Consider the following 24650-nt stretch of genomic DNA (forward strand, 5'->3'; position numbering starts at 1 on the left):
TTTTTTTAATATACTTCTGTGATATAATATCAAATTAAAAGTATCTTTTTATAGTCGATATTATTGTTTATAATATCACAACTAAGATTAAGGTAAGAGAAATGGGAATGGTTTTTTTTTAAATTCTTTCTTCAAAGAGATGAGAAATTAAAGTTGATAGATTATAAATTTATTAAAAATTAAATAGGAGCAATGATAAATATTTTGCCTGATTCTAAAGGGATAAAATATGAAAACTTAATACTTAACTTTTTTTTTTTATCATTTTAATATTGAAAATGACTATTTCTCATCCGGTGAAAGGCGGCTGCAATACACCGCTCCGCTCTTCTCTATATAACGCAAATCCCAAGAAGAAGTAGAAGAAGAAGGAGGAGGAGGAGAAGAAGGAGGAGGAGGTCGACGACGGGCTTAGCAGCTCTACATGGCTGGTATTCCTTCGCTACTATTCTCTGACTTCCTTTGCTTCCTTTCGTCATTTTGATTCCTTCCTGTCCTTTTTGGATGTTTCGCAACATGCTCTGCGATTTGCTTTGTATTTTCTACCGAACGGCGCTATTTTTATTATTTTTGTTTGCTGAGATGGTGCAGTTGTTTTTTCCCCTTTCCTTTAATCGCCAATAAGATTTGTTCTTCTTTTGCTCCAAGGAAAAGCTACCTCTTTCGATTTTTTTCAATGTGATCGAGATTTTTCTAGGTTTTTTTTAAAGATGTACTTTGTAGAGTTCGATAAGGAGCCGGAGGATGCTGTTTGGTAGATTCACTGTGCTAAACTAGAAGAAGAAAAAAAAGATATGATTGATCGTATCCTTTCTCATAGTGATCGAGTCAGAGAGGAGAGATAAACTACTACAACTTAAGGGAAATTTAGGCTTAATGCATCTGTTAAACATCATTTCACGAGCATTTAAAGATATGTTAACTGATGAATCAAGTATATACTTAGGCATTTTGACAAAACCATTCTGAATTTTCAGAACAGAAAAATCTTTACACATACTCTCAAATTCTCAATGAGTTGTTTATCATGCTAAATTTCAGTTTGATGGATCAACTCATATGAGTGAAAGCTTCATTCTTTCAACAAACTACTGTGCACAGTGACAACTCATACAAAGAAGAACAATGATCAAATTTAGCAAAAGATAGCACACAGAAAGGCTGTGAATTCCTTGTTATCATCATCAATCAATCTGTGTGAATCCCAATTATTTATTGTTGGCTACATGGATCTTGTCCTTCCATGTTCTTAGGGTTAGCCAATTTTGATGCTAATTGTCAAAAGCCCTAATTTCTTTCCAATCTGAATTGAGCTACGTTGGTGTTTTTTAAGTTCAAAATTCTTTAGTATAAAGTGTTATTAGGCACAATTCAGAAAAGTAGAACAATCATCGTGAAGCATTAAAGTGTTCATATTCCTAGTTTCAATCAAAGTTATCTTGATGAATTATTTGATTCTTCCAGTAGATCAAGCAGAGTCAGTGTCAGGAACTACTACAACAACATCAACGATCAAAAAAAGATGGCAACGGTGGCTCCTGGTGTTCCTCAATATCTTCTTCCTCCTCACCGGCCAAACGGCCGCGACCCTTCTCGGAAGATTCTACTACAACCAAGGAGGCAACAGTAAATGGATGGCCACATTCGTCCAAACTGCAGCCTTCCCTTTCCTCTTCATCCCTCTTCTCCTTTTCCCCTCAAACCGACAACCTCCTTCCCCAGCTGCAGCAGCCACACCTCCTGCTCTTCACCTGAAGATTGTTTTAATATACCTCGGTCTGGGCATCATCATCGGCATCGATAACTTGATGTATTCTTACGGTCTTTTATATGTTCCGGTCTCGACTTACTCTCTGATTTGTGCCACTCAACTGGCCTTCAATGCCGTCTTTTCCTACTATCTGAATTCCCAGAAGTTCACTGATTATATACTGAACTCTGTCGTCCTCTTGACACTCTCCGCTGCCATACTCGGATTCAATGAAGCCGCCGAAAGCTCCGGAGGCGTTCCGAAGGGGAAGTACGTAATTGGGTTCATGCTGACATTAGGAGCGTCAGCTACGTACTCGCTCATCCTCTCCCTGATGCAGCTCTCATTTCAGAAGGTGATCCGAAAGGAGACTTTCACAGTCGTGTTGGAGATGCAGATCTACACCTCTCTCGTGGCGACCTGCGTCGCGGTCGTGGGCTTGTTCGCGAGTGGGGAGTGGAAGGGCTTGAAGGGCGAGATGGAGGGGTTTGCCAAGGGGAAGGTGTCCTACGTGATGACTCTGGTTTGGACTGGCCTCTCGTGGCAGTTGGCGTCGGTCGGCGTCGTGGGGCTAATCTTCGTGGTGTCTTCTCTCTTCTCCAACGTGATCAGCACCCTCGCGCTGCCAGTCGTGCCGGTGTTCGCTGTGATTTTCTTTCATGAGAAGATGGGCGGGATCAAGGTTGTGGCGTTGCTGCTTGCCATTTGGGGTTTTGCCTCTTACCTGTATCAGGATTACCAGGATTACGGCAAAGCTAAGAAAGCTTCGGAGCATGTTGAACATCTCTCTGGTCATCGCGGCGGCGGTGGTGACCGTGACTGCTGAAGTTCATGACTATTTTCCAATCACTATATTGTATGAATAAGTGAAGATTTTTCTTCTAGAATATAATTAAGAGACAGTGTGTTACATCACATTAAACCTCCCATAACGAAATTCAAATAGTTTAAATTTCACTGCATTGATTCGAGAGGGATGCTATTAGAGTTATGATGGTCAGAACAAATAAGACAACTACGTTAAACAAAGCTCTAGTAAAGTGCTACAAGAGCAGAGTGTACCTTATTATTACACACCGTTTCATAGATCTCTCAACCCTAATGTACCTTACTCAGAGGTTATGATCCAGCGGTAGAGGGTATTCAGATTGTTATCCAGGTGTTTTACGAATCTCTAGTTATAGTGGATTTATAAGAATTTTTTTCCAAATGAGACGCGCAATCAAAAGATGTTGAATTTTTTGACAGTCCGTCTAAGCGCTTCCTGATTTATCTAGTAGTATGTGGGAAAATTTCTTAGGGTCATATTGATTATCCTAGAACTAATTAATTAGGCTAATTGAATTTATCATTTATTTATTTATTTTTATTTTTATTTTCAATACTAATGTACCACTAGTAATTAAAGCAAGGTAGTGACATAAGCACACGACTGGTTTAAGGACACCTCCAGAGAGCAGCTCTGCAGCTGCAAGTTTAACAGAGAAGTTTGGATTATCGTGGTGCTTTAAGTCTGCAACAAAAACACTGTAAGTAAAAAGTTCATTTCTTATAGTAAGAAGCAAATTTTGCAACCTAACCTGCAAATGTACGAAGAGCTGGGTGAAATCATGTATGGAAGAACAGTTTGACTGACCGATGGATATCCAACTGTTTTTCTGAACCGCATCGAAACTAATAAATCACGTACGATAATTTTAAAATATTAAATCATATATCCATTTTTATTTTATCCTTAATTAATCGACTGATGATAAAAAATTATAAATTGAATTAATTTTTTACTTAAAAATCATATATCCATTTTTATTTTATCCTTAATTAATCGACTCAATATGTTAAGAGCGATGATTTTTAAACACGAATTTAAATTTTCAAATACATTCGTGTTCAAAAATAAATGCTCTTAATATATTATGTCAAATTAATATTTGAATGCATATATATAATCATGAGAATTAGATGAACATATAAAAATTAGTTTTATGTCAATCTGAGGTTGTTTGATACATCGATTTTGGACAAAACTGGCTGATGGACCTAACTACCTCGGATTGATATGAAACTAGTTTATTTGTATTCGTCTAATTCTCCTTGTTATATTCATGTCCTCAAATATCAATTTGACTAAATATATTAATAGTAATGATTTTTTAAACATTAATATATTTAAAAAATTGATTTATATTCAAAAATAACTGTTTTCAATATACTGGATCAAATTGATGTTTAAAAATTGACCGATGGACCAAACGACCTCAGATTGATATGAAATTAGTTCTAATATATTTAGTTAGTTCGCTTGATTATATTCATGCCCTCAAATATCAATTTGACTCAATATATTGAAAGTAGTGATTTTTTTGAATAAGAATTATATTTTTCGAATACATTCAGGGAGCATTTGGTTAAATGATGGGAATGACTATGGGTATGAGTTTGATAGTAGGGTGGAATGAAAATAGGAATGAAAATGAAACCCATCAAGTTATATGAGTTTGGTTGATTCCCATAAATTTAGTAATCATTCCCAAAATGTCATTCCCAAACTCACAATCCAAACATTATATTTTATTATCATTTCATTCCCTCATTCCCAAACCCATCAACCAAACACCCCCTCATATTTAAAAAAATCATTGCTCTCAATATATTAGATCAAATTGACGTTTGAGAGTACGAATATAATCAGGAGAACTAGCTCAATAAATAAAAACTAGTTTCATATCAATCCAAGGATGTTTGATCTAGAATCCAATTTTTCTTAAAATCGACTTATGAACCAAATGATCTTAGATTGACATGAAATTTGCTCTTATGTGTTCGTCTATTTTTTCTGATTATATTCATACCCTCAAATATTAATTTGACATAATATATTAAGAGCGATGAATTTTTGAACATGAATGTGATCGAAAATTTTAATTCATGTTTTAAAAAATCACTGCTCTTAATATATTATATTAAATTGATATTTGAGGGCATGAATATAATCAAGAGAATTAGACAAATACATATGAACTAATTTCATGTCAATCAAAGGATGTTTGATTTATCAGTCGATTTTGGATAAAATAGGCTGATGGACCAAATGACCTCTAATTAATATGAAATTAGCTCCTATGTGTTCAACTAAACTAATTCTCCTGATTATATCTATGCCTTCAAATATCAATTTAACTTAATATATGAAGAGTACCGATTTTTTGAACAAGAATAAGTGTAAAAAAATTTAATTCATGTTTGAAAAATCATCGTTCTTAATATATTGAGTTAAATTGATATTTTAGAATATGAATATAATTAGAAGAATTAGCTGAACATATAGGACTATCTTTCTGTCAATCCAAAGTCGTTTGTTCATAAACTAATTTTATCCCAAATTAATTTTAATTAAAAAATAAATCGGTTGACTATTTTTTAAAATTTGATTTACTTAAAATTTTAAAATAAAAGAAATCGACTCGACTAATACAAATAATTAGTCGATTAATTTTTAAATAAAAAATTGATTTAATTGATATAAAAAATTAATCGATTGATTTTCAAATAAAAAAATAATTCTTCTAATAACAAAAATTAGTTTTTCAAACAGATTCAACTTAAATTTATTATATGTGGTAAAAAGGCAATTTGCTCGTCCTCAGCGCCCTCGTCAATCCGTCTCTAGGTTAACACGGAGATGTAAATCACGGATGCCTACTAGCCATTAGTGCAAATGCAACTGAAAAATATTACAGATAAAATAAGAAGTGGATATATAATTTAATCATTTTAAAATTATTGTATATAATTTAGTAATTTTAATACTTTAACTATAAGGTTCGATAAAAGTCCGATGGAGACGTCATGCTTAATGGAAGTTGTGGAGAAGGGTGAGTTTCTCATTTCTTAATTATGGTAAAAAAAAGATGAATATATTCGCTTCTAGTGTCTTCGTCAATTTATCTCAGGATCAATACAGAAAAGATAAATTTTAGACGACTAATCCTCTTTAGAATAATGAATAACATATAAGAAAGTTATTAACTCAATTTTTACCGAGTTTCCCTTTTCTTAAACACTATGCACTGAATTCATTGTACGCAAGAATTGTAAAGTAAAATGAACGTAAGGTGGGAGCCTTTAAGTAATAGCAACACAAGTACATAACTATGAATCAGAAAAATGATTAACTACTGACGTCACAGCAGAGGATGTAAAGATGAATACTCGGCAGTTTAAATTCTTTTCTCTTTTCCCTACTCTCTTTCGTATCTCTGTTCGTGCCTATATAAATATTCATATCAAGTTGTTATCTTTATACATACATGTATATAAATATTCACTATCAAAAGGTCTAATATTCAAATCTCGATAAAATCAAGATAAATATCTTTCTTATATATTAGTTATTATTCTAAAAGTTATTAATCATCCCTGATTTATCTCCTTCGTATTGGTCCGAGGATGGATTGACATAAACACTGAGATAAATATATTCATCTTTTACCATCATATATATATATAAATATTCAGAACAAGTTGACATTAAGTCTGACATGTTAAACTCATATTAATATTCAAAATCGATTGTTTCAATTATATTTTAATATCTTTAAATAAGTTGAAATAAATAATAAATAATACTGTTAGAATTCTTTATAAATCTATAAGAACTAAAATTAATCTAATCAGACCTATTTAAGTCTATCAATAGATTTCGATCAAAATTTAATGATAGACCTAAATAAGTCCGATTAGATTCATTTAAGGTCCTATAAATTTCTGAGACGGTAAAGAATCCAACGATACTCCCCATTATTTATTTTGATTTCTCTGAAAGTGTTAAAATGTAATAAGGAAGGATCAACTCTAAACCTCAACATGAGTCTGATATGATTTATATTAGACCCAATGTGAGCTCGATATGATTCCATATTAGGTTTATATTGGGATTTAGATCCAATTTTTTCTTATTATATTTTAATACCTTAGAAAAGTTAAAATAAGAAATAGAGGACACCGTTGAACTCCTTGCAGTCTCAGTAATTCAAAGAATCGAAAATGAGTCCAATCAAACCTGTCTAAATTCATTAATGAGTCCAATCAAACGGGTTAAGCCCCGTTGGAAGTGATCCGTTAAGATACATATATCTTGACTTTGACTGTCACATTATATTGACCTTAATTGCTACATATTCTTGATTATCAACCCCACATTACCCACATTACTTTTGGGATCACTAACAACATGTCATATCATTCGGTATCTAGCTTATATTGAAGGAGAGATTAAAATTTTTGAGCAAACTCATCCTGACCAATATCATCAATCTCACGATAAGATACAGATACAAATAAATAAATTATAGGAGACATTTACTTTGTATTAAAAGGTCAACCACTTAAGCGCTATTTTATCACCAGCTAAGAATTGACTATAGAATATATTGAAATAAATATTCATGAAGATAGTAACTGTGTCAACTCGCGGGACTATAGATATTAAAATTTTGATTTTAAGGCAAAAGATCGAATATTGTAGCCAATCAGGGAACGCATCAAACCTATGGATGAAGCAACCAATGGCGTGCCACCGCCACCATGGGCCTCCCGTGGGCGAACGATTAGAGTCGCCTCCGCGAGCAGCCGATCGTGACGCCTTGCTCGAGTGGCCATGCAGGGCCGCGTGAGGCAATCGGGCAGGGAGGCTGATGTATTTCGTGCCGTTCCTGAGACAGGCATAAGCCGAGAAGTCACGGCCGAGGGTTCCGGCCTCAACAGTGGTGATCTAGGGGTATCGTTCACCCCACCGAGAAGGCAGCGAAGATGCCACAATCCGCAGCGGCAAAGGGCGGCATGGACATGGCTTGCACAGTTGAAAGTGAAGATGTGACGAAAGAAGACGGAAGCCGCATGAGTCGACTGGGAAGGGAGGCCGGCAGTGCCCATGGCTTGCACAGTTGAAAGTGAAGATGTGACGAAAGAAGGAATTCGCTTCCGTTCATTTTGGACGGATAAAAAAACAATCCAAAATCGATCGATGGATTTATAAATCCGTATTTTATCCTAAATAAACTATGGAAAAGATGAGTAATCCCTCCCTCTTGAAATAAACATGTGAAAACTTTTCGTGTGAAAATTTTTCCTCAGTTTTAGATCCATCCTCCCAAGTAAACAGAGCATAAATCCGAAATCACTGCAGTGTTCACAGGCTTGAATTCAAGACGGAATAATAAAATTCAAATAATGATGAACAAGTTCTAGTAAAGTACTACAAGGAGAGTACACCTTATTACACACTGTTTCATAGATCTCTCGACGCTAATGGACCACACTTGCAAGGTAGAGACACAAGCACAGACTGGTTAAGGACACCTCAAGAGAACACCTCTGCTACTGCAAATTCATTATCGTGGTGCTTTAAGTCTGCAACAAAACACCGACAAGTAAACAGTTCATTCTTGTAGTAAGAAGCAAATTTTGCAACCTAACCTACAAATGTATGAAGAGCTGGGTGAAATCATATATGTAAGAATAGTTTCACAGACTGATGGATATATATCATTGTTATGGAAGTCGTGGAGAATGGTCAGGTTCTCCATTCTTAAACACTATGCACAGAAGTCATTGTATGCAAGAATTGTAAAAGTAAAATAAACCTAAAGTGGGAACCTTTATGGTAGATTGGATCAAATCTTTAAAGAATCTGTTTGGTATGGATTTGACATCTGTAAGCTACAAGATGGAGCACTACCAGTAGAGGCGGAACCAATTTCTAGAATTTTCGACAAAATAATAACTATGAACCAGAAAATTGACTAGGGACTGACATCGCAGCAGAATGTCAAGATGAATCTTCTGCTCCCAGAAGGCAGTGAGAGGTTTACCTAGGGTTTTCTTAGATAAAAGGTACCAAACTGGTTTAACCTGAAAATAAATCATACGTCAAAGGAATAAGTGTTAAGATCCACCCATTTCTAAAGAACTCTTTTTCTAGATTAGTCAGATTAGCTAGTGTGACACTTTAGGCAAGGATTCACCAAGTCAATGAAAAACCATAACCAAACAAGAATGAATACCGTCAGAAACTAAAATTTATATTAGAAAATCTGAGTGAACTGTTAGGGTTTACTCTTAGAGTTTTCAAACCAACAAACAAGAAAAAAACATACATATTAGCAAAAAGACAAGATTCGAGGTACAAATATCAATATGCATATAGCCATATACTAGTCAAATGCAATTGGGAGCAACCAAACCAAGTTAGGTGAGTTTGCACGCGTATACTAGTCAAATGCCTCATGCGCCTAGCACTGAGGAAAAGCAAAGCAGTTAGATTCTACATCTAGGTAATCCAGGAGTCGAAGGGTTTTGATAGGGTCTCAAACTCAGGCATCAGTCCATTAGGTGCACATAACCAAAGCACAAAGGCGCTGGACACATTTATAAGTTCTATGTTAAGCAAACATAACAAGTTTGACCCACCCTACTCTTCTATATAATGGGAAATAGAAAATATATGACATGAGAGTTTTTCATCAATAAAACAAATAACAAGAATATCAGGCGAAGTACCAATATCAACCAGGACAGAACACAAAAAAGGAATAAGGGAGAAATATTTTTCATTCTTATTGGTCCTTTCTCACGCAAACATCAAAAACAGTGATGATTATTCTGTTTCTTTAGTAGCTCGGTGCCTAGCACCAAATCTACAATTTCTTTAATTCTCTCTGCCACCAAAATGTTTTATTTTATTTTTCCTTTTTGGATGAATAATTTTCTTTTTATTTAAAGAGGAGAAGGCTCCATCATGACTTACGAATCAGCAAAATATGCACCTGAGTTCTTTTATTATTCTTCACAGCTAAATAATAAGCACTTCAAACAGCAACAATCCCACATTTCTTTCAACTAAAGTGGTCTATGGTCAACTGCAATGCTTTACATTTATTGCATTATAGATTTTGCAGTAAGGACAAGTACTTTTTTTCTTTTATCCTGGATTTATTTTGGGATGCCAGTGTCATTAAATATTTAGAAAGGAAAATTTCCTAGTTGTCTCATGTGACCCAGAGTTCAAGCTATAATTTCATATGAATCTTCACTTGGAAAGGAAACTTTCCTAGTTGTCAAGTATGACCTAAAGTTCAAGGCATAATCTAATATGAATCTTCACTTACAAAGGTCCTCTAGAAGAAAGATTTAGGTCCTTCATACCTGCCATATCATATTCTCTACACTGAGAGTACAATCAGTAAGAGAAACAAATAGATCCACCACACCTGGAAATGCATGCCATTTCAAGTTGCATCTTGAGAGCATTTTTTGCCTAGGCATTATAAGTTAGTAGTTTTAACTTAAGGTATTCACTTACAATAGAGAGATTTAACTTATCGTTTTAATTGATTTTGTTCAAACATCCTATTGACAACAGATGTTATCTTCAAGAACAGCTAGCTATCCACACCCTCCCAATAAAAAAAAAAGGAATTGGACAGGAAGATATGATCAATTCCACAATCAACTAACAAAAAAATTGCATTTTAGCATTCTAAGGAGCATGCATAACGCTAGCAAAGGTCAAAGGATTGCCTTTTTTCCTTTAGGTCAGAAGTGAAAAGAATTGATTTTATTGCATCAAAACAAAAACATGTTTTTCTATATACTTTAATCGATAACAATTACCATGTATAAACTGAATTCACGCAGACCTCCAGTACATCGTACCAAGATTTGAGTTTTCAACGATAAGAAAAGGTATTACCTTCAATTAGATGGCGCAGCAATCATACCAGTCTTCCTTGCATAAGCAAAGATCCCTCCGGCCTCAATAACCGGTCCAGCATCCCCAATCGGCTTCAACTTGTACTCCTTTCCGGTAGTATGGTTGATCAGCCGATTTTCCCCAAGCTCTACCGTCACGATATCCCCTGTGGTGCACTCCTTCCACAATCCGACCCTTTCACATTCCACCGGGTAGATCTCTCCGGTGGCCACCGAGTTACGGAAGAAGATCCTGGCATAGGACTCGGCAATGACGGCCCGGGAGCCTGCAGCGCCGAGGGCAACGGGGGCGTGTTCGCGAGAGGAACCGCAGCCAAAGTTAGCCCCGGCGATGATGATGGGGAAGCCAGTTTTCGTGGCGCCGGAGGCAATAAAAGGAGTAGAATAAGCGGCGGATGGGAGGCCGATAAAGGCGTAGGATCCGAGCTTCTCGTATTCGTCGGGCTTGGAGGGGACGAGGGTGAGGTACTCCGCCGGGATGATCTGGTCGGTGTCGATGTTATCTCCGAGGACGTAGCACGGGCCGTGGAAATTAGCAATAGAAGCATCGACCTTAGAGGAGGCAGAAGCGGCGCAGTGGCGGTGGATGGGGCTGTATTTTGGGGCCGAAAGGGAAGGGAGGGTTAGGGGAGAAGAGGAAAGGCGATGGTGGAAGGAGAGACGGGGGCGGCAAGACGAGAGGAAGGGAGCGTGGTTGTTGCAGGCATAGAAGGAATTCTTTACCGTCGACGGTGTCGCAGAGATCGCCGCCGCCGCCATCGCCGTAGTCGCCATGTTTGAGTCGGATGTGAAACTGTGAAGCTCGCTGCTTCCGACCATAAATAAGCGTTTTGGGTTAAATTGGGCCTTGGACCCGGTTATTTGGGCCTTGGAAATGATAAGTTTCAATTTACTCTATGCTTTACGTTGTTGTCGAAGTGCCCCCCAAATTTTACATATTTTGAAGCTCTCATGTCCACGTGGCCGATTTGTATTGGCTGCATCGGCAAAGGTGTTTCGTGTCGCGGTCAAAATTGAACAGAAGCTTCGGTCACTCCTTTCTCTCTTCTTCCTTCCATCGGCGAAGAAGCGGGTGGCGCGAGGCCTCCACCGCGCTGCCCCCTCCCTCCGGTCCGATCTCCCTGCTTCGTCCCTCTCCGGTGATTTATCCGATCGATGCCTCTTTACCTGCCCGGATTTCTGAACAGGAAGTACTGACAATGCGTATGCGAAACTAGGGAGATCGGGCTCTTCCGCTCTTCGTTCGCCGATCCCGTCTAATATGCCCTCCGTCGTCGCCAAGTCCTATTTTCCTAGGACGTTGATTGATGAGGATGGAGACGGGATCGGAAACGGAAGCGGCAAGACGCATCTCTACTTGAACATTTACGATATCTCGCCGGTGAATAAGTACCTATATTATTTGGGGATCGGTATCTTCCATTCTGGGATTGAAGGTTCGACTTCAAGGGCTCTATGTTTGATTTTTGACTATCTGTCGTAAGGATTGAATGATTTTTGCTTTTCTTGTACAAATTGCATTTTATCATGAATTCGAAGAAGTTGCAATTGATATACAAGTTGTTTCTTGTGACAGTTTAAAGCGATTCCATCACAAACGTTCACTTCTTTTAGGTTCAATTCTTCATAGAACAAAACTAATCTGCTTTTGCTTTTCCTATCACTGTTGAAACTAGATGTATATCATATCTAACTTCTATGTTGTAAAAAAAACAATCTTTTGCACTTGTTTGATATCAATTTCATAGGCTTCTAAATTTGTGTTATCAATTTCATATTTTTCAAAAAAATTGCTAACTCATTGACGTGTTAGGATCAACCACTGATTCAAAATGTTCAAATCCAAGTTAATAGGAGCTCACTTATCCATATAAAACTTTTTGATTAGCCATAACTCATGATGTCATGTGGGATTAAATTTAGGCGTTACAATTTAAGTACAACTTGTAATGTTGCTCATTTCCCAATCATTCTGAATGATAATGAACCCTTATCCATCATCCTTCTAATTTGATAGCTCACAGTTTGACAATTCTGCTCTTTTGTTCCTGTGAAGTTCATGGCATGGAATATGGATTCGGAGCACATGATTTTTCGATGAGCGGGGTATTTGAAGTGGAGCCAAAAAGCTGTCCTGGATTCATCTTCAGACGATCTGTGTGGCTGGGCACCACGAACATTTCTCGCTCAGAATTTCGCTTATTTATGGAAGATCTTTCTGAAAAGTACTATGGTGATACCTACCATTTGATGGACAAGAACTGCAACCATTTTACAGAGGAAGTAAGCATGCAGCTGATAGGGAAGCCAATTCCAGGATGGGTGAATAGACTAGCTAACATTGGTAAGTATTTTGATCAGATCAATGTATTCTCTAGTTTTGAATTTTTGACATAGTAACTGACGTGGAGATTGTGAAGTGTAGGCTCATTCGGCAGCTGTATTTTACCAGAACACATCCGTATCGAAACAGTCAGAGACCTACCACCTCGTCCATCTTCTTCAGGTGAGTTTGCTAAGTTTACACTTCCTTTTGTTTCTCTGAAAGATCAACAAAGTCAATCTAGTTTTGGGGTCTAAGTTTTCAAAACCAGATTAGACTGGATTAATGCATCCAGGAATCACCGGCAACACTGGTTCAGTAGAATTAGTGTAGAGATCACATTCAATCCAGTTTCAAAATGGATCAACCAACTGGTTGTGATCTTGTCATAGTTAGGACTGGACTGCTTGTTGATTGTGAAAAATCAAACTTGGATTGGACTGACTGCTTGTTGGTTGTGATCTTGTCATAGATCTTGTCATAGTTATAAAACTTGGACTGGACTGCTTGCTGATTGTGAAAAATTAAACTTGGATTCGACTGACTGCGTGTTGGTTGTGATCTTGTCATAGATCTTGTCATAGTTATAAAACTTGAACTGGACTGCATGTTAATTGTGAAAAATCAAACTTGGATTGGACTGTGCTTGTTGGTTGTGATCTTGTCATAGTTAAAATGATCTTGCAATTTTAATATTGTTGTTTTACTTCTTACACATTTATAAGTATTGTCGATTCACTCCACCATTACTATTAACAGCTGCTGGGATGAATTTACAAAACTTTGAAAGTGTGGGGTAAAACTACTATTGTAAAATTACAATGGTCATTTTAACTAAACTCGAGAAAGTGTTGGAAAATTGACAAAAATATTTGGAAAGGCAGAAAAATGCTAGGGGGTAAAATGAAGTGATATTTTCTTATGTTAGGAAATGCCATTAGATTGATGTTTGATTCTATTTGCAATTTAATTGATTGAATTATTGGCTGTGGTGATCCAAAGTTCATTGAATTCAGGTTCTAAAACTATGTTGTCACCAACTAATATCTAAAAAATTGTTTGCAAATTGCAGATGGTTCGGACATATTTGATTTGTCATGCCTACAGGGATTGGACAGAGAGAATCAGACCATCAATGTTTCATGAAACCAAACAATGCCTTTGTGCATTCGAATGATAAGCCGCCAAAGATTTGCTAGAGAAAACCTTTTATTGCATTTGACATTGCTAAAAGAATTGCCTCATTATCCCTGTGCACTGTAAATGTTAACCTTTTCTGATACGTGAACATGAAGTATTGTCATAGATGGCTTGTTCAATTTTGTGTTGTTTTCATTGTTTAAATGTTTTATCATTGTTTTCATGCGTTGAAATTGTTGTACATTAAGCACACTTAGCTTTGAAAATTGCTGCATATTTAACTGCTAACATGAGATTTTCAGGTCAAGTTTGGAGTTTCTTTTTCAGGGTTTTTAGGTAAATTCGTCCTCAATTCGACGATGAGTATGGAGTAGTACTTACAGGAATGTGGGAGTCCCTGGAACTCATCTTACTTATGCTTGGACTATATTTCTATATTGGGATTGTATGAGACCTTTTGGGTAGAATCCAAAAGTAAAATCATGAGAGCTGAGACCTAAAATGAACAATATCATATTATTGTCGAGATATCTAAATTCTTTTTTATCCTAACAATTGGTATCAGAACGAGGTCGCTCTTCACCGAACTAACCGTCGAAAGAAGTATAGGCTAGAGCCATGATCCAAGATTGAACCATATAGATGAAACCTTGAACAAAGTAGAGGAGACCCTGAGCAAGTCAGTGACTTAATGCTTGAGGGGAGACCCTGAGCAGTCAAGAGTGACTCAATACTCGAGGGGAGGTCCTGAGCAAGTTAAAAGTGACCCGATGCTCGAGGGGAGGTCCTGATCAGGTCAAGAGTGGCTCGATGCTTGAGGGGGGATCCTATGGTCATTTGTTTTAGAGGAGGATTGTTGGGGTTGCAAGGTTGCAAATATAGTCCTACATTAAAAATATATGGAAACATCATGGGTTTATAATAGAAAGATATTTTCATTGGTATGAGGTCTTTTAAGTAAAGTCTAAGAGCAAAATCATGAGGGCTTAGGCCCAAAGTGGACAATATCATATCATTATGGAGATATTTAAATTATTTTTGATCCTAACATTCTATTAGTTCGATTTACTAAAGACAAGTAAGATCTGAATCAATGTTTAGCCTTGTATCTGAGTCCAGATTGATTATATATGGCCCTTTGCTTTCCAAGAATCATATTAAGGTTCTTGGAACCTAAAGAGTTGAAATCGATTGTATACGACCCTTTGCTTTCCAAGAATCATATCAAGGTTCTTGGAACCTAAAGAGTTGAAATCGATTGTATACAGCCCTTTGCTTTCCAAGAATCATATCAAGGTTCTTGGAACTCAAAGTGAACCATTCCAATGTGTCCTTAAATTCTTTGACTTAAGTTTTCAAATTGAAATTTTCTTCCATTAAGTGTTGGACTTGAGTTGAAGTTCCAATTTAAGTTGGCTCGGTCAAGGAACTTAGGTTTGTCACTTTCTGAAGGGTTGTTATCTCTTTTTGGAATAACTTGACCCAGATATTAGACTTAGCTAATTTGTGCATCAAATAATTTATTAAATCATTCAACTTATCTACTAGAGGAGAACTTATAGTGTTGTTTGGTCCTTCAGAAATGGATATAGATCCATGACTTCTCTCGGACTTGACCTCTAATTCAATCTTGGGTTTGACTTGGATTCGGTCTCGACAATGTGAGCTTGTACTAGTAGAGCAAGGAAGCTCGCTTAAGCTTGTTCTTCTTTTTCGAAGTCTTTTAACGACTCGGACCACGTTACTTCCAGAGCCTTCCTTCTTCTTTGATTTTTGTTTGGGCATTCTGGTTTGCAGTGCCCCTTCTGGTTATACCTGTAGCAGGTGACTTCTGATTTGGGCTTCGTGGTTTGATTCAGATTCGGCTGCTTATTCTTAGATTGGATCATCTTTTTCTTCTTAAGCATTTTCGGAACTAGGTTGACTAGTTCGGTGGTGTTCTCGTCTTTGTCTTTAGAATTCGATTCTTCATATTTGTGTTCAGGTTGGTACTTGGGTTTCACCTTCTTGTTTGTGAACTTTTCTGCAAGTAACATAATACCTTTCTCGACCAGAATAACACTAGTTTGTTCATGCAATTCAAACTTAGAAAATAACTCATCTAATCTTATTAATAAAAGATCTTTGGAAACTTTATAAGCATCTACTATGGATGCCCATAAAACGTTCCTCGGAAAAGTATTAAAAGTGTACCTTATGATGTCTCGATTCTCCACTTTCTGATCGATCGCGTAAAGGTCATTGAGGAGATCTTGGATTCGTGCATGCAGCTGACTCGCCGATTCTCCTTCCTACATTTTAATATTATATAATTTATTTAAAATTAAATCTCTTTTTGATAACTTAGTGTCGGAAGTTCCTTCATGCAGCTCGATTAGTTTATCCCATAGGTCTTCTGCACTAGTGAACGGATCGACTCGGTTCAGCTCCTCTTTGGTCATACCTCATTGGAGAGGTTGAGTTGCCTTTGCGTCAACCTCGATCTTTTCCCTTATTGGTATGTCCCACTTGTCGCAGGGATAACTGATGAGTACTCTGTTTTCAGTGGGGAGTGTGAATCCGGTTTAAATGATAATCCACATCTGCACCAGGGTTTTGAAGTGATGATCAATTCGGCCTTTCCAGTATTCGAAATTCTCGTCGAAGAAGAGGGGCGGGCATGCAATATTATAGCCTTCTTGATTGGTCATTTCATATAAATGATCTCACAAGACAAAAATTAGATAAAAATGTACCAAAACTTGGTCTTAGATTAGTAGTGTGGGAGAAGAAAAGGCGAAAACAAATGGATCGAGTGGTGTTGCATCAACTTCAAGAAACGTAAAACTTGATTAAAAGATTTTGATCAGAATAGGTGATAGCTCTGATTCTGATCGACTCTAAAAAAACTCAAAAATACCATGAAAAAACTTTCTCGAATGGTGGTTGTACCGATTCAGAGCGACCCCTCTTTAATACTAATTGTAGGATTGAAAAGTGCTAAAGGGGTGGTAAATAGTGCCCATGATTTTTTTTACATTTTTTGTTAAAACACTCGGAATAAATGCAATGGAAAGTAAAGTAAGGAAAAGAAGTCGCTAAAACTTTATTTTTTACTTGGTTCAAAGTCTGTAACGACTCTTATTCCAAGGTCTACACTCGTTGAGTACTTTCATTTGGCAATTCACTAAAACTTCGAATGACTATAAATGTATAGAATTTAAATACAATAAATAAAATGATTATACCGACAACTTGGAGTAGTATCTTAGGCGTTGTTGTCGGAACTGTGTTTGAGCGTCGACGAGAGCTTTATGGAGTAGCAAGCAAGAATGGAAGTAGTAGAAGAAGGTGTTCTTGAGGTGCTGGTCGAACCCTCCTTTTATAGCCCTGTCCGAGCGCCTAAACCAGCCCTTAGGCGCTTGGACCGGTCCTCGGGCACCTGGACTATGTCGACGTGGGTACACCTCAGCGAAAGCTTATCTTTGAAAATTTATCCAACTCTGGCCGCCCAGATTTGTTCGGGCACCGGGATTGTGACGTATGCTGGCCAATAAGCGGTCGCCATCTTAGCTCCTACTAGTCGCCCATTCGATACCTTCCTGGGCGCCTGGACTAGCTCCGAGCACCCGGATCTTCAGACACCTGGACTATGTCCGAGCGCCTGGAGCCTCTTTTTCAGCTACATGATTTCCTGCAACACAAGATTAGGACAACAAGTAATAACATAGAAATAAAATATTTGACAATTTTTAGACTGTCCGATTCTGACTTTCAAATTTCCACGAAACCCTAGGTCGAGCTGACGTCTACTATTCTCTCAACGGGGAATGTGTTCTCACTTACTCCTCTCAAGAGAGTTTACCTGATATCAAACTGATCCTCCATGTTGATGATCTTTGATCCTGCTAGAAGGGGGTTGAATAGATAATCACCCCAAACGTTTGCTTTCCTACGTATTCGTTAGTGCAACGGAAATACAAAAGTAATATTAATACAAAAGCTAAAGTCAAGAAAGAAAACCAACAAACTCTAACATGTTCGTTTAATGTAGTTCATAGATAAAGCTTTTACTCCACGGCTATCCGTAAGGTGGACGATCCTTATTTGTCAGTGGATTAATCCCCGACAAACTCTGGCTAGCACAATCCTCTTTATCGATAGAGAAATCTTGCCACAAACTCAATTAAGACCTTGGATTACACTGAGAACTTGGAAACTCTAATTAGGGGTTAACTACCTCTAATTTCGTTCCCCAAGTTAGCTACTTCAAGCTCCAGTATATAGAGCTTAGGGAAAACAGCCAAGCTATTTTTTTTCGTTACCAGTCGACTGGTCTCTCCACCAGTCGACTAATGTTGGCCAACGGCTCTCCACAGAATCCATGATTTTATCAATGGTTATCTACCAATCGACTGGTATCCTTTCCAGTCGACTGATCTTCTCATCCGAAGGCATAGAAACATTCTAAAGGATCAAAAGATGCGATAGAGGGGGGTGAATATCGCTTTTTAAAAACTTTTATTTTGAAGCGTTTAAAATACGAGTAGTGCAACAAAAAATAAAAGACTCATTTCGATTGCTTCATCCAGAGCCTAGGTTGACTCCTACTCTAAGACTCATGATCCTTGATCGCACCGTTAGACAATTCACTAAAACGCTTCTTTTCGAAATCTCCGGAAAGAAGAAATTCAGATAATGAAATGTGTAAGATAGTAACAACCTACTATATTACTTGAAATTAAGTACAAAGCAAGTTAAATAAAAATATACCGACACTAGATAGAAGATGGAGCTTAATCGATACTTCTTAGATGGAACAGTAGCTTGCTTGAAGATAAAATTAAGTACAAAACAAATTCTAGGTCGCTGATCTAATTGTAGAGTAGTAGCACGAACAGTAGCTTTGCATAGAGATGAACTGAAAACAGATGCCCTACTCGGACTTCAAGCTCCCCTTTTATAAGCATCGTTCGATTGATTGATAAATCCATCAGTTGACTGATCAGTTCGGTGGACCGAACCTTTTATCAGTCGACTGAACACGCTCCCTTCCATCTTCATTGAGATATGATCTTCATGCACTTAATGAGCTTTAATGGTTTAGTCGACCGATCACCTTGTTCAATCGACCAAACAGTGAACCTTCCCTATTCGCTGAGATTCTTCATTAATGCACCGTTAGTATGATGATCGTTCAGTCGACCGATCAGGCTACCTTCCATCTCTGCTTCTAATTGATCTGATCTGTGCCACGTCTGCATGGTTTGGTTGACCGATCCATAGGTTCGGTCGACCAATCAGTCACTTTACCAAACTTTGCTTCGACTGATCTCTGCTCTGAATCAACTTAGTTCGGTCGACCGATCCTGGTGTTCGATCGACTGATAGACTTCAGTTCCTGCAAAAATCGAGTTAGAACAGAGCTCCTATAAAACAGAGTTAGCATAGTAATATATGAAAAATAGTAAGATGCATGAGTAGTAATAGACAGTAAGACTATCTTAATCTCAACTTGGAAACCTTCCCGATTTCTTCAATTGGATCAGTGACCTAGAATTTGTTCCTTCCTAAAGCATGTCCTCACTGTCGCTCATCTCCAGTTGCTTATCTCAACATACCTGTCAAACATTGGTCCTCCAAACATGTTTGGATTTTGTCGCTTAGCATCGGATCGGTCCACCAGGACTTTCCCTCGGTCTTCGGTCCTCTAAACCTATCGAGCTTCCCTGCTAAGTGTCGGGTCCTCTTGACCCACTTAGACTTTCTACCTAGCTTCCATGATCTACTAAGTCTTCCTGCCTAGCCGTAACTAGGGTTTTCCCGATTGAGTAAATAGTCTGCACACTTAGTCAACTTGGTATATCACAATAAGACTTAACTTGAACCTTTAACAACATCAAACTCAAGTTCGATCCTATTGCATCCTGCACCAACACATTCTGTGCCTTGGACCAGTTTACTGGCATTCATACCATTCAACTGGTAAACCCTAACACTAGGGGGTTTACCCCAAGTACAATCACTCATGTACTCGTTCTCACTTGCACAACCTTGACCTTGCCTTCTAGTCATCTTCCCTCAACCTTGCGTCCCTCGGATGTTTCCCCATCCTTCACGTCTTGCCTTCAAGATGCTATTGGAACCTTGACATCCGCCAGAGGGGGGTGAATAGCATCTCACCCAAAACGTCGTTTCCTAAAATGGTTAGTGTGCACAGTGGAAATACAAGACAAACACTAACAAAAGAAAGCAAACTTAACACGTTGTTTAATGTGGTTCGGAGATGAAGCTCCTACTCCACGACTGTCCATAAGGTGGACGATCTCGATCCGTCAGTGGATGACTTCCCGGAAAACCTCTGGCTAGCTTGAGTAGCTCCTCGTGAGTGGAAAAACCTCGCCACAAAGTCGCACAAGCTCTTGATCACTCAAGATGACCTTGAAGACTCTAATAGGGGTTAACCACCTCTATTTTCATTAACCTTAACCAAGCTTTCAATGCTTGGTTATATATGCCATGAGTTGGAAAACTCCGCCTGTCAGTCGACTGCCAAAATCATCAGTCGACTGCTCTCTGTAGAGATTCGACTATTACAACCCAACGACTCGGTACCAATTGACTGCTCCATACTAACCGAACGAATGGAAGCATTCTATTCACTCTCAATCGACTGCCCGATCAACCGCACCAGTTGATTGATGAAAACATCAATCGACTACTACAGTACTGCTACAGTGACACTACAGTACTGCTGCAGTAAAGTCCTAATCCTAGGATTTAACCCCCGAGTACATTCACTCAGCACTCATCCTCGCCCGACCAACCTAGACCTAGCCTTCTAACCTCCTCCATCAGACTTGTGTCCCTCGGATGTCTCCTCATCTTTCACGTCTTACCTTATGGAGCTTCCATCGGTCTTGTCATTGTTGTCGGGTCTTCCTTTTCCAAGAGGTCGCGCCTCCGGGACTTCATCCATTGACAAGTCATACTTGAACTTACGTTGCCAAGACTACATGTTTGGATTTACACAGCCAAGACTCATCCTTAGACTTTCCTCCTTTGTCAAAATCACCCTTGAACTTTCCTTGTTGTACTTATATCCTGCACGCTCATAATGTATATCAAATGCAACAATAAACCTAACTTAAATGTTTGTCAAAATATCAAAACTTAGGGTACCCAGATTGCTCCAATAATCTCCCCCTTTTATGTTTGACAACTCATTTAAGTTAGGAAATAATATAGCAATACATATGCAAATAAATATGCAAATCAACTCATGCATAAATAATGGAACCTAAATTCCTAGGCTCCCCCTTTAGCCAATGTTTTGAAAACCGGATCGGTCATTGAACCGGTGAAATAATCGGGTCAAGGTTTTTTAGGTTCGACCGGTCGAACCGGTGGTTCAACCGTTGCCTTCCTGATCGGTCACCAGTTCGATCAGGGAACCTCCTGATCGGTCTCTAGATCGATCAGGGAACCGATCATTTTCTAATCGGTCTACAGACCGATCAGGAGGTTCCCTGATTGGACTGGTGACCGATCAGGAAGGCAAGTCCGCAGCGGAGAGGAAACTTATTGTACCAACAATTTATCCTATTTCATATAAGATCTGGATCAATTATAACATTAAATTCACTAAATTTATAACTCTAGCAAATAAATATATACTAAACAATAACATAACTACTAAATAGTTCCATTCAATTAAAAAAAAGATAATAATTCATTACAAATATAATAATTCTTAACAGCAACACATAATTAAAACTAACCAATTCATCATGAATTTACAACTCTATTATCACGTTCATATCCAATCATCTTCATCAACAAGAACACTTCTATGTTAAAAAAAGTCCAAATTAACATCCTCGGGCTCAGCTTCATCTCCATCAGCTGAAAAGGAAAAAAACAATCACATTTAGTTCAATAAAAATAGTTATATCTTTATACTTAATAATATAATATCGTATCAAAACAACCTTCAAATTGTTGAAAATTCGAACTTTCCAGAGGTATTGGAAGTTCTTCAAGCCCCTCTTCCAACTCATCATAATCAAGCTCTCCTATTGGCGTTTCTTCCACCACCCAAAAATCTGTCTTATCAATGAACTCATAATCAACGGGATCATAACTTCTCTTTGGTTGTTCACTCCTACAACAGATTTCATGAGTTATTAATATATTAATAAATTTTTTGATACAAAATAATGAAATTAATTAAAAAAAGAATAATTTCAGATGTACCGATATTGCAATCGCAAATTATAATGCACATATACAAGATCATTAAGTCTCTGATGCTCCAATCTATTCCTTCTTTTTGTATGAATACGCTCAAAAACACTCCAATTTCGTTCACATCCGGAAGAAGAAGCTGTTTGACCCAAAATCCTAATTGCAAGCTTTTGTAAATTTTGAGCATCACAACCAAAGAGCTTCCACCAACTCTCTACCATAATCACAGTGAATATTAGAATATTAGATAAAGAAAACTAAATAATAAACTTAATATAATAAAAAATTATTACCTGGACGATTTGTTTGGCTGCTAAGAATAGCAGATTTTCGCCCAAAACTCCCTTGGCGATCTCGAAACATACCAATCTCATATGTTAATGCATCCAAACTACACCAATCTACCTTTGATTCTATGTAATCAAACAAACCATTTGTGATCTCTGGATGGGTAGAAAATGTGGGATCATATTGAAAAGCAGGATTCAAATAATAGGCATCAGCATGAAGATTCTTTCTCAACATTCTATCCCATCTTTCATTGATTATGTCAGTATAAGGCTTGTAGAATCTCTCTTTGTTTTTAAAGAGCTTCTTGATGCCATTAATTGCTCTATACATGCCCTCATAGACATAACCCAAAGAAGGTCTTTCATCAGTGTCACAAACACGCAAAAGACGAATAAGTGGGCCCATAATCCTCACTGTAATCAAACAATTATTCCAAAACTTTTCATCCAAAACAATTTGCTTGACCTCTTTTCCTTTGTCTATTTTCAAGAACTTTTTGTAATCTCCACTGGTGACTAGAGCTTGCAAACTATCTTTGTGATCATGCAAACTTTTTAATGCAATAAAAGTAGTTGCAAATCTAGTTTCTCCTGGACGAATAATCTCCTTCCACCCTTTTGTCTTTCTCAACCAATTTAAAGTGTACTTGTGGTTATACACAAATACAGTCACAGTTGAAGCAAGTGATACTATGGCTTTCACATCATTCATTTGACCAATATCCTTTAAAATTAAATTGATGCAATCTGCAGCACATGGAGACCAACAAATGGTTGGGTATTTTTCACTTAGTAGAGTTCCAGCAACCTTATAATTGCTAGCATTATCAGTAACCATATGCACCACATTTCTTGGACCAATGATTTCAACAATTTCAGCAAATAAATTACACAAATTTTGTGCATTTGTCTCAACATCAGATGCATCAACAGATTTTATGAAAGATATACCTTTAGGACAGTAAACTAAAAAATTAATCAATGGTCTTTGTCTACTATCTTTCCACCCATCACCCATTATAGTGCAACCAGTTTCAGTCCAAATACTTCAAAATGAATCAATAAGTAAAGTCAAATCTTTCTTAGCTTCTCGCAACAAAGGCACTCGCAGATCATAATAAGATGGAGCTTTATACCCATGACCCATTGATGCTATTTGATCAATAGCTTTTTGAAAAAATGGAGAGTTAACAGCATTTATCGGTATGCAAGCATCATAAAACCAACGAGCAATAGCCATATCACAGTTGTGCCATTTTTCTTTACTTAGCAAAATAGCCTTGATAGTGGGTTGTGAATTATCATGCCCACCTTTACAGAAATTATGTATACCTGGGCCTAGTGTACTGGCTTTTCGCTTTCCTTTATCGGATGGTGCACTTGCCTCATTGATTGTAATTCCTTTAGTGTGAATAATGGGAATTTCTTGGACTTCATCGCCATCAAATTCATCTACAGATCGACCAAATGGATTTTCTACCCCAAATTCTCCTTTTTTTCCTTTTTCTTCTCAAAAATATCTTTCAAAGTTACTGAAATAGCATGCCTAACTTCTGGTGGAACCTTTCTACAGGAAACAATGCTACCCCTTGCTCCCGCTAAGTGTTGCTTCATCCTAAATATGCCCCCACCCGCAAATGTCTTGTGACAATAAATGCATGTCATAGTTTTTCTTCCTTGTGCATTTACACCTTCAGAAACATGAGCCCATGCTATATCCGCTTTCTGTCTATGACTTTGGCTTGCAGATTCTTCACTAGTAAATGGTCCGGCAGATGAATTTGCATTGCTACCAGTACCACTACTACCATCCATTATCTTGAAATATGAAAACATAGGAATATAAAAAAAATAACATTCTTATACACAAACTAAAAGACAAGTGTGCACATGGTTAGGCTAAGCTATTGCATAAGCCAAACTGTTACAACAAAAGGCAAATAAAAACAAGATTTTTACTCTCCTTTCTTTTCCTCTATTTCTTTGCTCCTTTGAAAGGGTTATCTTCTAGCATTTAGTAAATAGATGATATGGAAGTAATGTGGCTGGATTTTCTAATATTCTCATTTTCCTTTAGTTTTAAGTATTACATTCGAAGAATTTAACAAAGGGTATGTTAATGAAAATATGAACCTTTGCAGTTCATATG

At 37.5% G+C, this 24650-nt stretch overlaps 4 protein-coding genes across 5 annotated transcripts; 2 read left to right on the top strand and 2 right to left on the bottom strand.

Moving 5' to 3' along the window:
• The first annotated feature begins 302 nt into the window (after window positions 1-302).
• On the top strand, window positions 303-2672 carry LOC122039777 (probable purine permease 11). Of its 2 annotated transcripts, none has more exons than XM_042599225.1 (2): window positions 303-431; window positions 1468-2672. In XM_042599225.1, exons 1-2 carry the CDS (start codon window positions 425-427, stop codon window positions 2574-2576), a joined length of 1116 nt encoding a protein of 371 aa, XP_042455159.1. In that variant the 5' UTR covers window positions 303-424; the 3' UTR covers window positions 2577-2672. The 2 variants fall into 2 exon arrangements, with proteins under 2 accessions (XP_042455159.1, XP_042455158.1); XM_042599224.1 differs by having other exon boundaries at window positions 322-431; window positions 1465-2672.
• Window positions 2673-7953: 5281 nt separating this feature from the next.
• Window positions 7954-11311, bottom strand: LOC122041465 (3-isopropylmalate dehydratase small subunit 1-like). Its single transcript, XM_042601154.1, has 2 exons — window positions 10503-11311; window positions 7954-8161 (listed from the first exon to the last, which is right to left on the bottom strand). The coding sequence occupies exon 1, from the start codon at window positions 11294-11296 to the stop codon at window positions 10505-10507; it is 792 nt and encodes a 263-aa protein (XP_042457088.1). The 5' UTR covers window positions 11297-11311; the 3' UTR covers window positions 7954-8161; window positions 10503-10504.
• A 235-nt stretch (window positions 11312-11546) lies between these two features.
• Window positions 11547-14172, top strand: LOC122041466 (deSI-like protein At4g17486). Its single transcript, XM_042601155.1, has 5 exons — window positions 11547-11661; window positions 11740-11958; window positions 12579-12866; window positions 12948-13028; window positions 13918-14172. The coding sequence occupies exons 2-5, from the start codon at window positions 11784-11786 to the stop codon at window positions 13989-13991; spliced, it is 618 nt and encodes a 205-aa protein (XP_042457089.1). The 5' UTR covers window positions 11547-11661; window positions 11740-11783; the 3' UTR covers window positions 13992-14172.
• A 7647-nt stretch (window positions 14173-21819) lies between these two features.
• LOC122043789 lies at window positions 21820-24316 on the bottom strand. Its single transcript, XM_042604367.1, has 6 exons — window positions 24133-24316; window positions 23638-24007; window positions 22505-23547; window positions 22221-22425; window positions 21956-22128; window positions 21820-21869 (listed from the first exon to the last, which is right to left on the bottom strand). Exons 1-6 carry the CDS (start codon window positions 24314-24316, stop codon window positions 21820-21822), a joined length of 2025 nt encoding a protein of 674 aa, XP_042460301.1.
• Between the last annotated feature and the right edge of the window lie 334 nt (window positions 24317-24650).

Source organism: Zingiber officinale, chromosome 2A (assembly GCF_018446385.1).
Source record: "Zingiber officinale cultivar Zhangliang chromosome 2A, Zo_v1.1, whole genome shotgun sequence".
NCBI classification, from domain to species: domain Eukaryota; kingdom Viridiplantae; phylum Streptophyta; class Magnoliopsida; order Zingiberales; family Zingiberaceae; genus Zingiber; species Zingiber officinale.